Source organism: Glossina fuscipes, unplaced genomic scaffold (assembly GCF_014805625.2).
Source record: "Glossina fuscipes isolate IAEA_lab_2018 unplaced genomic scaffold, Yale_Gfus_2 222, whole genome shotgun sequence".
NCBI classification, from domain to species: Eukaryota; Metazoa; Arthropoda; class Insecta; order Diptera; family Glossinidae; genus Glossina; species Glossina fuscipes.
The window spans coordinates 72,829-86,450 of NW_023998565.1; the positions used below are offsets into that span (position 1 = coordinate 72,829).

Genomic DNA, 13,622 nt, shown 5'->3' on the forward strand with positions numbered 1-13,622 from the left:
ATTTCAAAAATTCAAAAAAGTACTTATAATCAATCAAATGAAGAAATTTGAAAATTATGATCTTCTAGGTTGAGTGAAATGAATACGCTGGACAAATTCCAACGTTTCTCCTCCTCTAGCTTTTCTCAATCCATACTTTGACACAATACAGCGTCCAAAAAGCGGCGCCTGTTATTTATTGTAACTTTCCCACACTTAAAATTTTTACTTAGTTCTACCTAAGCAGCTCGGCTTCAAAGCGCCAAGTCTTCTTTCCTCTATATTGTGCCAACATTAATTCGGCTAGAGGAGTCCCTATCTAAATGTTTGCGATTGAAATGCTTATGAGTTCTGAATTAGAATTTGTATACCTTTATTTCATCTTCCTTATTTACACTTTACTTTCTAGCTTAATGATTATCTTACATGTCTACGAATGCTGTAGTCAGCCAAATTGGTAAATGGGATGCTTAGCTTCGAATTGCACTTCTTTTATATGCCAAATTAGGTTACTGAGAAATGCTATTTGACGCTACATATTTTTTGACCTAAATTTATTCATTTTATATTTTACATTGCTTTTTTATGTTTGTTCTGCGTATTTATTAAAAAAAGTACACGAAATCTAAAAGTTAACAGACAAATTCTTTACAGGTTCTGTTTATACGCTTGTGCGCGGTCTAGTCATATGGATTTCATATTAAATAAAAATGCCACAAATCATATATTTTCCACATACTTATATTCATTTTGTTCGATCACGTCTTTGTTTGTCTGTTTTTTTTAACTGGTTCCCGTTGGTTCCTTACTTCGTTTATTTCGTACAAAAATTACACAAACTTCTTGCGACAAGGAACTTATACATCTTCATCGTTCAAAGAGAAAAAATCGAGTGAACGAACTAACTGAACTAACTAACTTTATTTTTCATTTTTCAACCCAGCGAAACCCGCCGAATAAGCGAGGAAAGGAAGGAAAAAGAACATCACACACGTGAAAAATTGAATAAAAATCAATGAAAGTTGTATGAAAATACGACCAATATCGTATTATGTTACTGTTCAGGTCTTTTAGAGGAATGGTACCTCCTGATTTGTGCCGTAGTGTGCAAACTTCAGGCAATATGGAGTACATCCCTTACAGACAGATACTTATATCTAGCATTTAGAAACACTTAAACAGCAGATATTGGTCTGAACACTTAACACGAAAGACTTTTTAAAAGACCTTTTGAAATTATACAAAGATGTCATTCACCAAAGGTAACAATTATAACTATAATAATACTAAAGCAACCCTAACTTGTAATCTAAAGATCGGAATGTCACAAAATTTTGACAAATTCCGATTGAAAGTCGGACCTATCTAAAAATGATATGGATCCGTCAACATTCATTCTACGGCTATATGTCAAGCTACAAACTTTTCGGGTCAAGTGTCGTATGAACATTAAACCAGCACAATTATTTCCTGGGACTGCCTAAAAAAGTTATATAAAAATAATACCCGTCGATGAACTGACAAACTCGTATTTGACAAAATCTTTTACGCTTCTTTAAATTTGCTTGAGATGTTGATTATGAAAGGCTTTCAGACGAATATAATTTTCCGCCATTAAAATACACAGACAAACATCGGAAACTCTTTCTCTTTCCACCAATCTCTCTCTCACCGTTGCTAACTGTTTTCTTCTTATTTTTTCTACCTAATAATAGCGAAAGAAATGGTTTAAGCGAAGACAAAGACCAATAGCGGTGATCCACTACTTTAAGCAGATTTTTTCTCACTCTTCCATAAGGAAATAATGTTATTAGCGCGCAGATAAATCCCGCTCACCTTACAGATGCGGACGTTGCAATCTTCCTATGTTGTTCTAGGTTGTCGACTATCTATAGTAAAATAGCTTGTTTCTTAATTGGCATTACTAGAAGTTGTTGATTCATCAATTAAGGTTGAAGTATTACTCGTCATACTGCCATTTGAATAATGGCAGTCATCACTTCTCGACTCGATTAAAGTTAAATAAGGTTCTTTTCTTTAGTATTCGTGGAACTGATCGATTCAAATCACGTTTCTCTCAGTTTTAATTATTATTATAATAAATAATACTAATAAACGGATGTAAATATGCAAATTGGAGCTTAAAAATTAATTATGAATTATAATCATTAGCCTTTTTCCTATTTAGTTTTCAACAGTATAACGCAGTAAATGTGTGATTTACATTGGTTTGTGTTGTGGTTACCCCAACATTTTAGGTGGAGTCTTCTTCAAACTTTTATAAACACAATTGAAATGTTATAAGCTGAATAAATTCTATATAATATCATCGTTTGTTACATTTGTTACTGTTTGAATCATCAAGAATTACGTAGAGACATTGAAATTTAACGGTACTTGTACAATTTACTTCAGTTAGGCTACTGTGTGCTCTGAAATTGTGATTTACCGTGCATAAACTAACTTGTTGAGAAAATAATGATTCTCCCTATATAACATCTTTAATGTAGGTTACCATTACCGAATAGAAATCATTTTAAGCTACTTTATTTGATGATAATTGGCTTCGGCATTAGTAACACTACAGACTGCATTCATTGTGCCATGTACAAGTATTACTCAGCCCATTCTTTATTTACAAAAAAAAATGGTAAATTGTCACCGCAACAAATGTCTTACCTTCTCCCACAACTAGAGTACGCAACTAACACACTAATTGTATATGGCGTGTACTACGTTTCATTTTCGAGAAACACTCTCTTGAAATTGTCAAAAACAAACTTTCCGACGCTTTGTGTTAGTATTCGTTAGTTAGAGCTGCATTTATAAGAGCAAACAGTTGTAAATTGAAAATAAAATAAAATGCGAAGAAAATTGTTGGCTTGCAAATATCTGTACCAAAACAAGAAATTTCACTTGTTAAAAGGTAATTAAATCTGCTCTTTCTTTTGCTTTTTATTCGAATTGTGTAATTAATACTCTTACTTCCTACCAGCTTGTAATCAATTGATCTTTTCGTGCGTCATCATAGACTGTCGCTATCATTGATAAATTTATCATATATACGTTATCATTGATGATAAAGCGCGACGAAACAGAAAATAATAAAATCCCATCACTCTACTAAACATGCTTGTTTTATAGCCAACAGGCCTAATCTCTTTTACTAAACATGGGAAAAAAAAAGGTGAGTAGCATGTTATTATTATATAACCAAGTAATGTTAAGAAATACGTACACTATTCTTTCCTTATATTATGTCGTCGCTGTAGGGTAACATAGAGACTGACAGAAAAGGAATTTTATAAGACATAGAACAACACTTCGGAACGCTTCAAATCTTGTTACTTTACCCGAAAACAAATAAATAGATGATTTTACACATGTATCAGAAGCGTAAATTAAAATATGCATATTATTTCTGCAAAAGTTTCGGGTGTCAAGAAAAATTCAGCTGTGTGATTGCGTAGAGAAAACAAACGTGCCTTCGATGATTCGTTTCGCATTCAGTTTGGAGTTGTTAGGACCTGGAGGTTATCGCTGGATAGCAGTTTTAACTTATTAGATTCTTGTATCAGAAATGATACAAAAAATGAAAGAACAACTTTGCGCGGAATGTTGGTGAGCTAATCAAAATACATACTCATATAAATATTTTATTCGTAAATTTTGCAACCAAATGAAAATCATAGAATTAAACTTTTGAGGTTCCTTTGACGACGATGTCGATGTTGTGCTAGAAAGCTCCTAACTGAGGCAAATAAGTCAGACGATCGCAATCCTGTTGCAATTTTAATGAAATTATATTGGAGTAAAATATGTAAGGAATAAATCCGCTTTAAGATGTTTGGAGAATATTAAACAGTTGGCTTTTATTTACGTAAGGTTAAGACTGATTTTCACTTCATTTAAAATACATTGATATGTAATTATATAAATATATATTGTAAAATATAAATAACAAGACATATATATTAAAATTCGAACTTTCACAATTTAAAGTTTTCCTAAGAACTACTGTGTAGTTCCTGGAGACTTTGGTTACACCGCGAAAACATCTAATTATAATCAAAATTGTCCGTACATTATTACGCACAACCGATCGCAATTTCAGGTAATTCCATATGTGCATGCGGCTCATTAGTTGCAATTTTTATCTATTTTTTGTTTTGTGCTTAGCATTTCTCTTCATTTTTTTTTTTATGGTATAAAAGAGGCAAATGGACCAGGCCTGTAAGTGAAAGACTTATATGTCCAGTTTGGGTTTTTATCACACAATGTTCTTAAGGATAGAATGCAGCGGCAAACAGGATGACCTAAAATGATTTGATCATGTTGAAATGATTATTACTTCTCTCGATTGGATGATGTACAAGTTGTATTAGTCAAAACAGTTACATCTTTTCTGAGTTTTAGACCAGAAGATTGATCTCAAGCTATGGCTTTATAGGAATTCTAGATTTATGGAGTTATAAAAACTGTTGAAAATGTGATTAGAGCGGACAAAAATTAGCATATATTTACGCTACGTAAAAGGAGAAATCAGCAGATTTAATGAAGGCAGTTAACTGCTTAGATGAGGTACATTTGCGATCACGAAAGGTTTCATACAGATTGTTAGAGATACTGAAAATTCCCAAAGAAAGTTTAATAATATCAAGTTTATTGCTATTAAAAATAAGCTTCTCAGCATACTCTTTTGTATGACATAAATCACATGGCACCCGTTCTACTTATTCTACGTCTATTTATCTTTCAAAAATTTTACATAATTTTTTTTTTCGTGATTGTGTTGTTCACAGTATCACTGTAAATGAACGAACTCAAGTTTGGCCCCTAATTTTCCCATTATTTTTTTTAAGTAAGGTTCGAAAAGCGAAAACCATGCATAACTAGTTCTCAAGGTACGCCTTCTCAACGAAAGTTATTTAACTAAATACATAATCAGTGACCAGGTTTTAAATTCGCTAATATTATCGCGAAAACCATGCACAACTAGTTCTCAAGGTACGTCTTAAGAACGAAAGTTAGTTAACTAAATACATAATCAGTGACCAAGTTTTAAAAATAAAGTTACGTCTTCTGCACGAAAGTTAGTTAACTAAATACATAATCAGTGACCAGGTTTTAAATTCGCTAATATTATCGCAAATACCATGCACAACTAGTTCTCAAGCTGCGTTTTCTGAACGAAAGTTAGTTAACTAAATACATAATCAGTGACCAGGATTTCAATTCGCTAATATTACAGAGTTGTGTTGCCACATAAATTTTTCCTAACAACTACTCGTTCTTAAAACCTACGATTATGTAAATTTCCAATGTTTAACTGAATATTTTCGCACATTGGCATTAGTGAATTGTCAAAATTTTATTCTTAGCTTTTACAAAGAGAAAACCTACTCGAATCCTGAACACAAGTTGATTTCTGACAATTGGGAAATTTAAAGTTATTGTTACAATACACCGTAAACGAGTGATTGACTTTAAATTAGTTGAATTATAAAACGTGACTACTTTACGTAAATAATTATAAATAAAATATAAAGCTCGGTGGATCCAGTTGGAAATTTTATTATAAAGATATTAGTTAATCATAAATTATTGTGGTAATTGCAGGCTTTATTTGTTTGAATAAGAAACGGAACCGATTTTATCTACTATAACTATACCTTAATGGAGCCTCCATGTTCATTTCATCCTTGTGATGAAGCGGTAATTGCAACAAACGACGATGCTAGCGACTGTAAACGCTGCGCTGTACGTTTGGGTTATTGGAAGGACGAATATATTGGTTATTTTGTACGCAACCAAGACCGCAAAGCACCAGAAATAAATCGAGGATATTTTGCTAGAGTCAAGGGCGTTGAGATGTGTGTAGAGAAGTTCCTGAAGGTCAGTATAAGATCAGGGCTGTGTTGTTTGTTAAACGACGTCAGTGTCACTTTAGAGTGCAACACTGACGTGTCTAAGTTGACATTCGCGTACTGCCAAATTTCCTCATTCAGTTATTCAACGCTGAAGAAAGTACCAACATAAGTCTTAGCCCTGTCTGAATCTACATTAATGTAATCTCTTTTACACCGAAAACATCTGAAAGGCTCCAAGGGTATACAAAGCCTCGATTAACCAACAATTTACTGCCGCAAAACTTACACCCGTTGAATTTTGGGATTATAAAACTGTGAATGGTGTTTCAAATTCGACTTTGGAGTGAACTATACTGTTTCAAAGCAAGTAATTTTGCGTTGGAACTTTCCACAAAAAAGAAAAATTAAAAAAGACGAAGCCTTCGGATTATTATACTTAGTAAGATTCGCTTCAACAGCATTCGATAGGTTTTCTTGAAAAATATTCATAGACACTCTTTAAATAATTTTTGAAAATCGTTAAGTGACAAGAGGATAGATTCATTAAACTATAATTAAATATGAAGAAAGCAATTGTAATTTTTTACGAAACGTTTAAGTTATGTGCAGGCGGAACCCTTTGTTATCGTTTTTTACGAAGCATCGCGATTTTCACTTTGTATTTATTACACGAAATCCTGCAAACCTTCAGAAGTAAGGAAAAAATTTGTGCACGAAATGCTGTCCTTTTCATAAACACTTTTCCTTCAATTCGATAAGTTGTCCTTTAATTACAAATATTGTTCGTTTATTAATTCTGTCGCTTTTTCGTGATTAATAACGCGGGCTTAGTCCTTTCGTTGAAATTTAAGAAAACTCGCAAATATACTCATGTTTTCTAATTTAGCTTAATTATAATTAATTGTTTAGAAAACCAATGGAGATTGTCAAATAATTAACCTTGGCTGTGGTTTTGATACACTATATTTTCGTTTGCGTGATACTTCCCATCAAGTGAAGAATTTTATTGAACTAGATTTTCCCACAGTAACGGCACGTAAGTGTTATACGATTAAACGTAACAAAGCTTTGCTGGCCAAGATTCACGATGAAGATGGCGAAGTAAGATTAAGTCCAACGGATATGCATGGACCTAGCTATCATTTGATGGGTGTAGATTTGCGTAATCTTGATGAACTTGACAATAAGCTGCAACAGGCTGAAGTGAATTATTCACTGCCCACAATCTTTCTGGCCGAATGTGTGCTAGTCTACATTGAAATGCAGAATTGCAAAAATTTGCTCAAATGGATTTCCAATAAATTTACCAATGCAGTTTTTGTCAATTATGAGCAGGTAATGACGCCAATGTAATATAGAAAAACCAATAAAAAGCCATATACATATTTACATAGGTCAATATGAATGATCGATTTGGTGAAGTTATGTTGAATAACTTGCGTAGTCGAGGGTGCAGCCTAGCTAGTGTAGAGGCGTGTGTTTCGTTAGACACGCAAGTAAACCGATTTTTAGAATGTGGTTGGACCGGTAGTCGCGCATGGGATATGGTACAGGTTTATCAAAGTCTACCTGAAGCGGAGAGACAACGCATTGAACGTATTGAAATGCTCGACGAAGGTGAACTCTTATTGCAACTTTTTCAACACTATTGTCTCGTAGTAGCCTGGATTGGTGAACTGTTTCAGGATATTGAAATTACGTGCGTTAACGTGTAAACTTTCTTCCTTCATCTGCTCCTCAACTTAGTCAACAAATTGTAATTGTACTTTTATTTGTTGACAGGGTTGAAAAACGTATGTCTTGGTTAAACATCGAATAAAGACTGGAATAACGGGCTCGACAGGCTGTTGGTAATAATGGACGGCTGCAGTGCAAACATAGCCAATATTGGCTATAAGACTGTTATAAGATGAACTTTAGTTCTATTTTCCAAATAATTTTATACAAATTTTCGGATTATTGCTGTGAAATTTTGGATTTAACAAACAAATTGCAAATACTTCTGTTTTGCTTCTACTTAAATCGTAAATACACACAAGAGCATAGTTTGTATTTCTTTTTAGCTTATTTTGTTATTTTATATATAACCCGAACCACTTTGAAAAAAGTACATAGTCTCCATATATATATATATATAGGTAACATAAAATTTCACGATCATGATGACGTAATTTTTTGTGCACTTACCAAAAAAAAAAAATGAAAACTCAGATAAAATTCAGACAAATGTATATTCTTGTTAATGAAATTTTTCATAAATGGGCAAAAAGAGCAAGAAACAAACATATTTCTTAAATTGATGTATTTTTTTCTGACACAATATACTCTTCAACTTTATCACAATGTAATAAGAAAATAAGTCAGCACATGTTTATGTAAAGACGTTAAAATTGCGCAACAGAAGTAAAACCTATAGATTCGAGTTAAAATTATTTTTTAGCTCTTCCATTAAATGTGAAATAAACGTAAAATTATTTATATTAAAAGTATTTTCTTCAATAAAATCTTGATTTATTTAAGAAAAAGTTTAGATTCATTACCTCTTTCATGGGATGACTATATAGCTATTGTTGATTTTTAAAATCTGAAATATTGAATATCTAATATTGGAATGTCAAGTGCTATATATATATACATATATATATATTTTTCTTTCCCACGATGTAAGTTCGGTAGTTAATTTCAGAGGGTCTATAGCATTACTTGTTATGCGATTCTCTTAATGAAGGACAAATTTAAACGGTCGCTAAGAATGTGCTTTTTTGTAGGTTCGTTCCCAATTGCTAATAGGATAAGAAAGCTCCTTTGGGATCCATTGCTGAGCAATTTTAGGTGAGTATTCAACACCCCTTATGACTTCTCCGCACTTGAAATAAAATTATGCTTTCCAGCAATACCACTACATAAACTACATTGCAGCTCTTATTTAATTAACATGAAGCAATGACGCCTTGTCAAAGGCCAACATTCAACAAACACATACATTTGTAATAAGACCTTGCGAAAAAAATTCTATAAATTCATTATTTTTCTGATATTGAAGCTCTTTGTTCATTTGCCAGGTCAAAACATAAACCGATTTAATTGAAGTTTAATTGTTAGGAATGTAAGTCGATTTGACGTAAGCGCGAGACGCGAATAAAAGTGTGAGCATTTTATCATAATTGACTCCTTTTGCATAATTTTCATCTACTGGACAAAATTTTATCTGGTTTTGCTTTGCTTAGGAATGATAAGTCGAATAATTTGGATAACTCATTACATAACAATGGTGGCTTCCAAAACGTCTATTACATGGAAATGAAGCCACATTTAGTTTAGTTGTTATCATCTTACTGCCATTGCGGATCTCATATATAAACGCCGTCAATATGGCGGAAAAACGAAATAACTACAAAAACTCGAACGTGGCATCACTATTCATAAGCTTCAGCAAATGCCAACCTCAAATTTTGAAATTTTGCAAATGCGGCTTGTGATATGCATTATTTTCCATTAAGCAATGCTTCCTAAAAATTTCCTCGATACATACCTCTTTTAACACGCTTCTCTAGTGCGTAGGCACGCTAACTGGTTTATTTGGAATTGTGCGCAAATTGAATCAATTTTCCAACACCTCCAAACGTACACAAGGAAGCTGTTGTAAAATGTCCCCACTTTGTCTTATTTTCTTTATTCGAGAACTCAAAACAAGACTCAATAATAGTTTATAAGTAACGAATAAAAAGCCTTTTTTTGCTTTTGGGGGCAGACGTTTTTCAATACAAACTTAGGTGCAAGAATTTCCAATGTGTATGCTAAACTTTAAACCATTAATTTCATCTCTGACAGTAGACAGACGGACGGACGAGAAAGTTTAAATTGATTAAGAATTTGGCTTTGATCAAAAATGTATATGCGTTTTAGGCCCCGTGAAACTTCTCTCTGGATATTGCAAACGTCTTGAGCAAATGTCTATGTATCTAATGACAAAAACGATCAAAATTATTTTTAAAGTGTTTAAACCGGGTACTTGTATTAATATTTAAGGAATTGTCTGATGGTGGCATCAAAGTTCTTTTTGTTGTAGTCTATTTGGCAGGTGGGGATCTGGTCTTCTTTCAAACCAAGCACCTTGACATATTTTTAAACTATTCTAAAATATTGTTGTGGGTGACTTTATTACTATTATTATTATTATTATTTTAATTTTAGACTAATGAATTGAATTCTTAGACTAAAAAAAAGACATTGAGCACTAGCAACACAGGCTATCGGCTCTAATTTAAATAAATGGATATTAGATAATAAGCTTAGTAGTATTAATAAAGTAAAATATTGAATTGATATTCTGTTCTGAAGCTGATTGTAGAATGTTCAAAGGGTTAATCGTTCCAAATGCAATACTTCTAGCCAAGGAAAAGGTGAGGCAGTCGCAGAGAATGTGCTTTATAGTAAGAGTTTGTCCACAACAGCAGATTGGGGGAGAAGACTTCTTCAGGATCCATTGGTGAGTTGCAATTGTATGACCAAGGCGAATTCTCGAAAATGTTTGGATCTTGGTTTTCGCAACATTTGTTGGATATAGAGGTGGAGATAATTGAGGGTTAATGCAAGAGTAGTGTTGATGATGGTATTGTAAATTTACTTCTGCAATTTTCTCTTTAACTTTTCTTACAATGTATCTTTGAAGATCGAACTTTTCCATGACATCATCCATAATTAGAGGAGCAGAAGCAGCATACTTTGCCGCTCGATCAGCTTGCTCATTTCCCAGTAAACCGATGTGACTTGGTACCCATAACATTTTAATTTTTCCGTCGGGTGTAGTAATTATATTCCTTAATTTGTTGATGGTGCTCCATCTCGAAGTCGAAGGGTTCCGGGTAGCTTGTAATACAGACAAACTGTCAGTAACAATGACGGTTTTGAGTTCGTTTCTATGGGCAAGGTTTGTAGCGCGAAGGATAGCTCTGGCTTCGGTTATGAAAGTTGAAGTGCTTTCGTGAAATATGTGGTTGAGAAGAACCCGTCCTGTAGCATCTACCACCGCACAAGCAGGAGGCAGACCAGGAGATTTTGAGCCGTCTGTGTACAAAAGATTCCAACCAGTATTGTCCAATACTTGGGTTTTCTCAGCTATTAAATTCCTGAAGACGTAATTTGGAGTATCTTCTTTCTTGTGCATAGACAGTGAGATGTCAAAAGAGCAGTCTTTCAAAATCCAGGGAGGTTTAACACCAAAAAAGCGGGAAATTTTTAAGGGAATGTTCAATTCCTTTGCGATGCACAAACAATGGTCAATTGCAGATGGCGACTTTGGAATTTTCTTCGCAATAATAATCTTTCTTACGTCATCACCGAGAATGGATTTGTTTGAATTAAGAAGCTTAGGGACTATTTTAGCTTTTAACTCATACAGTCTATTTTCTAAAGTGGGGAGACCAGTTTCAATTACAATATTATTTATGGGCGTCGTCCGAAAAGCAAAACAACTTGCTCTGACGGCTTGGTGATAGACCGGTTTAAGGATGTTGATATTAGATTTGCAGTTATTGCCATCAATTATCAAAGCATAGTCAATCTTGCTTAACACAAGCATTTTGGTAAGATAAGCGATAGTGTTAATATGCGCATGGCTTTTCCAAGCAACGTACTGTATGAAATTTACCCTTGTTAAAAGGGAGTTTTTTAACCGAAGGCAGTGTGCTTTCCAACGATAATTGGGTGACTTTAATTGTAACTTCTTTAACGTATTTAACCCTACGTCCTTGAGTACCAGGTTATAGTTTTAGGATACTTTTAGAATGGTCACTTGTGAACTCCTTAGTTATTATTTCAACGAAATCTAACGCTATGTTCTTTGGTAGTATCGAACATCATCCTCCCGAAACGAATTTTTTTATTGGTGTGAATAGAAAATTGGTGTTGGCCAACCTGGGCATATATATCGATCATCGTCCCAACTTTAAGAAGCGTATAGATAGGAAAATGGTGGGAAATCGGCGAGGAATTTATTCCAACAATATTTACCTACCTCAATTGATTAAATATAAAATGACCTATTCTCTGTGAATGCCACATATTCTATAGAGCTTAGAAGCAGTGAGCGGTACTGTGGCGCATAGCTTCGCTAGACTAAATTATGCTACCAATAACATTGCTTGCTATGTATATAGTCTGCCTGCAGTTCGCGTCAAGTCGCAATTTATTTCTCTGGCTTATTTGTCTGTAGCTAACTTTAATGTTATTTTTTAATGCTATTCCTGCAACTACCCAGGAACATTTCCTTATATTTTCTTTTACATATTTTTTCTTGAAACTTCTATGCGACTGGGGAGCCGTAACTTTCCTTTCACAATTATGTATAAGTTACAATTTGCAAATTGTAGTACGGTAACATACGCTTTTTTCTTTTTTTAACTTCTGTGATTATAGTGTTTCCTATTGTACTGTTGCAAACTCTATTTACATTCTGCATTGCCTGTCTTACACTCAGAAATTTGCTTATAATAAAAACGTTGGCCCAACGAAGGGCTTCGTATATTATATTATATTAATATGAATGAAAAATAAGTACAACTCAATCCTTGGATGGTGCGTATAAAAATTATTTATAACTCACCTCTCTCTGCCGCATGTGATTGTTTGATCAATCGTTTCCAAAGTGTATATAGTTTGATCATATTTAAGTTTTTTTAACAAAGTTAGCGCAAAATTATGTCTAGGGGTGCGGAAAACTGTCTTTACTCTCAATTTGATAGATATTTTTCGTATAAAAAAGTCTTCAAAATTGTTGCAAGCGATGGATATCAAAATTTGGAGCAAAACCACACGTACTTTCCCATTTCTTCTTTTGTTATATCTGATAGGCGAATAGTTTTTACTATAAAAGTAATACGCCTTTATTTTTCGGGTCAACTAGTGCAGTCCCCACTAAAGGAAGGACTCAATACGAAAATTTTTAGGTCAATGTAATTTATCTTTTTATATGATAGATTTTGACAAAATACCAACAGAAAATGTGGTTTCCTTTTGCAAGGTTTCAAAGCACGTAAAAAGTGACAGAAAAGTGGCGAGCAACTTCATTCTGATGTTTCAAATAATCGCATATAGAATTCATTTATGGAAGAAACTGAATGCCAAGAGCACTTGCTTAAATGTTACATTTCACTATGAAAGAGTTGCGCTTAAAAACAAGAGAACGTACAGGAATTGATTAAAAGGCAAGGAGGGTAATTACGTATAAAAAACTTAACCTTTAGCCTTTCTCGCTTTTCGGATGACTTTGGGTTAGGTATGATACTGTCATCATTATTTTTCATTAACTCCCGTTTTTTTTTTTTATTATATATGCACAACAAATTATCTTTTAAAGTATGTTTTTGAAGTAATTCAACTTCGAATGCATGCAAATGCAAAATTTGGCAACGATTTTGTTTTAAATTTTTATTTTTAGAGCCGAGATAACATGAGCTATGTTCAACACTAATTTCAATTGGTGCCGGTGGATTCTATTTGATACTTTCTATAACAGCTGCGATGCTCTCACATTACCTTCCGGAGCTTCTTTCTTCGCCTTATATGTTGGTTTTTTGAAAGTGATTGTTATTTCATTTTACTACCTCTAATTTTTATATAATTTTATGGTTATTTATTTCTGTATGATATTGCCGCTGTTTACATAATGTTGTTTACAAACAAACAAAGGTCAAGCTTGCCGTGCTATTTTCCCTTTATTTATTGAAAATTATAATAAGTGACGGTAGTAATACATGATGCACAGAAAATGTA

The 13,622-nt window shown here is 33.4% G+C and overlaps 1 protein-coding gene across 2 annotated transcripts; it reads left to right on the top strand.

The window, feature by feature from the left end:
• The first annotated feature begins 5,370 nt into the window (after positions 1 to 5,370).
• Positions 5,371 to 8,049, top strand: LOC119642395 (leucine carboxyl methyltransferase 1). 2 transcript variants are annotated; one of them, XM_038041546.1, is made up of 5 exons: positions 5,371 to 5,501; positions 5,599 to 5,874; positions 6,759 to 7,184; positions 7,244 to 7,560; positions 7,632 to 8,049. In XM_038041546.1, the coding sequence occupies exons 2-5, from the start codon at positions 5,656 to 5,658 to the stop codon at positions 7,666 to 7,668; spliced, it is 999 nt and encodes a 332-aa protein (XP_037897474.1). In that variant the 5' UTR covers positions 5,371 to 5,501; positions 5,599 to 5,655; the 3' UTR covers positions 7,669 to 8,049. The 2 variants fall into 2 exon arrangements, with proteins under 2 accessions (XP_037897474.1, XP_037897475.1); XM_038041547.1 differs by having other exon boundaries at positions 5,371 to 5,874; positions 7,244 to 7,548.
• The last annotated feature ends 5,573 nt before the right edge of the window (positions 8,050 to 13,622 follow it).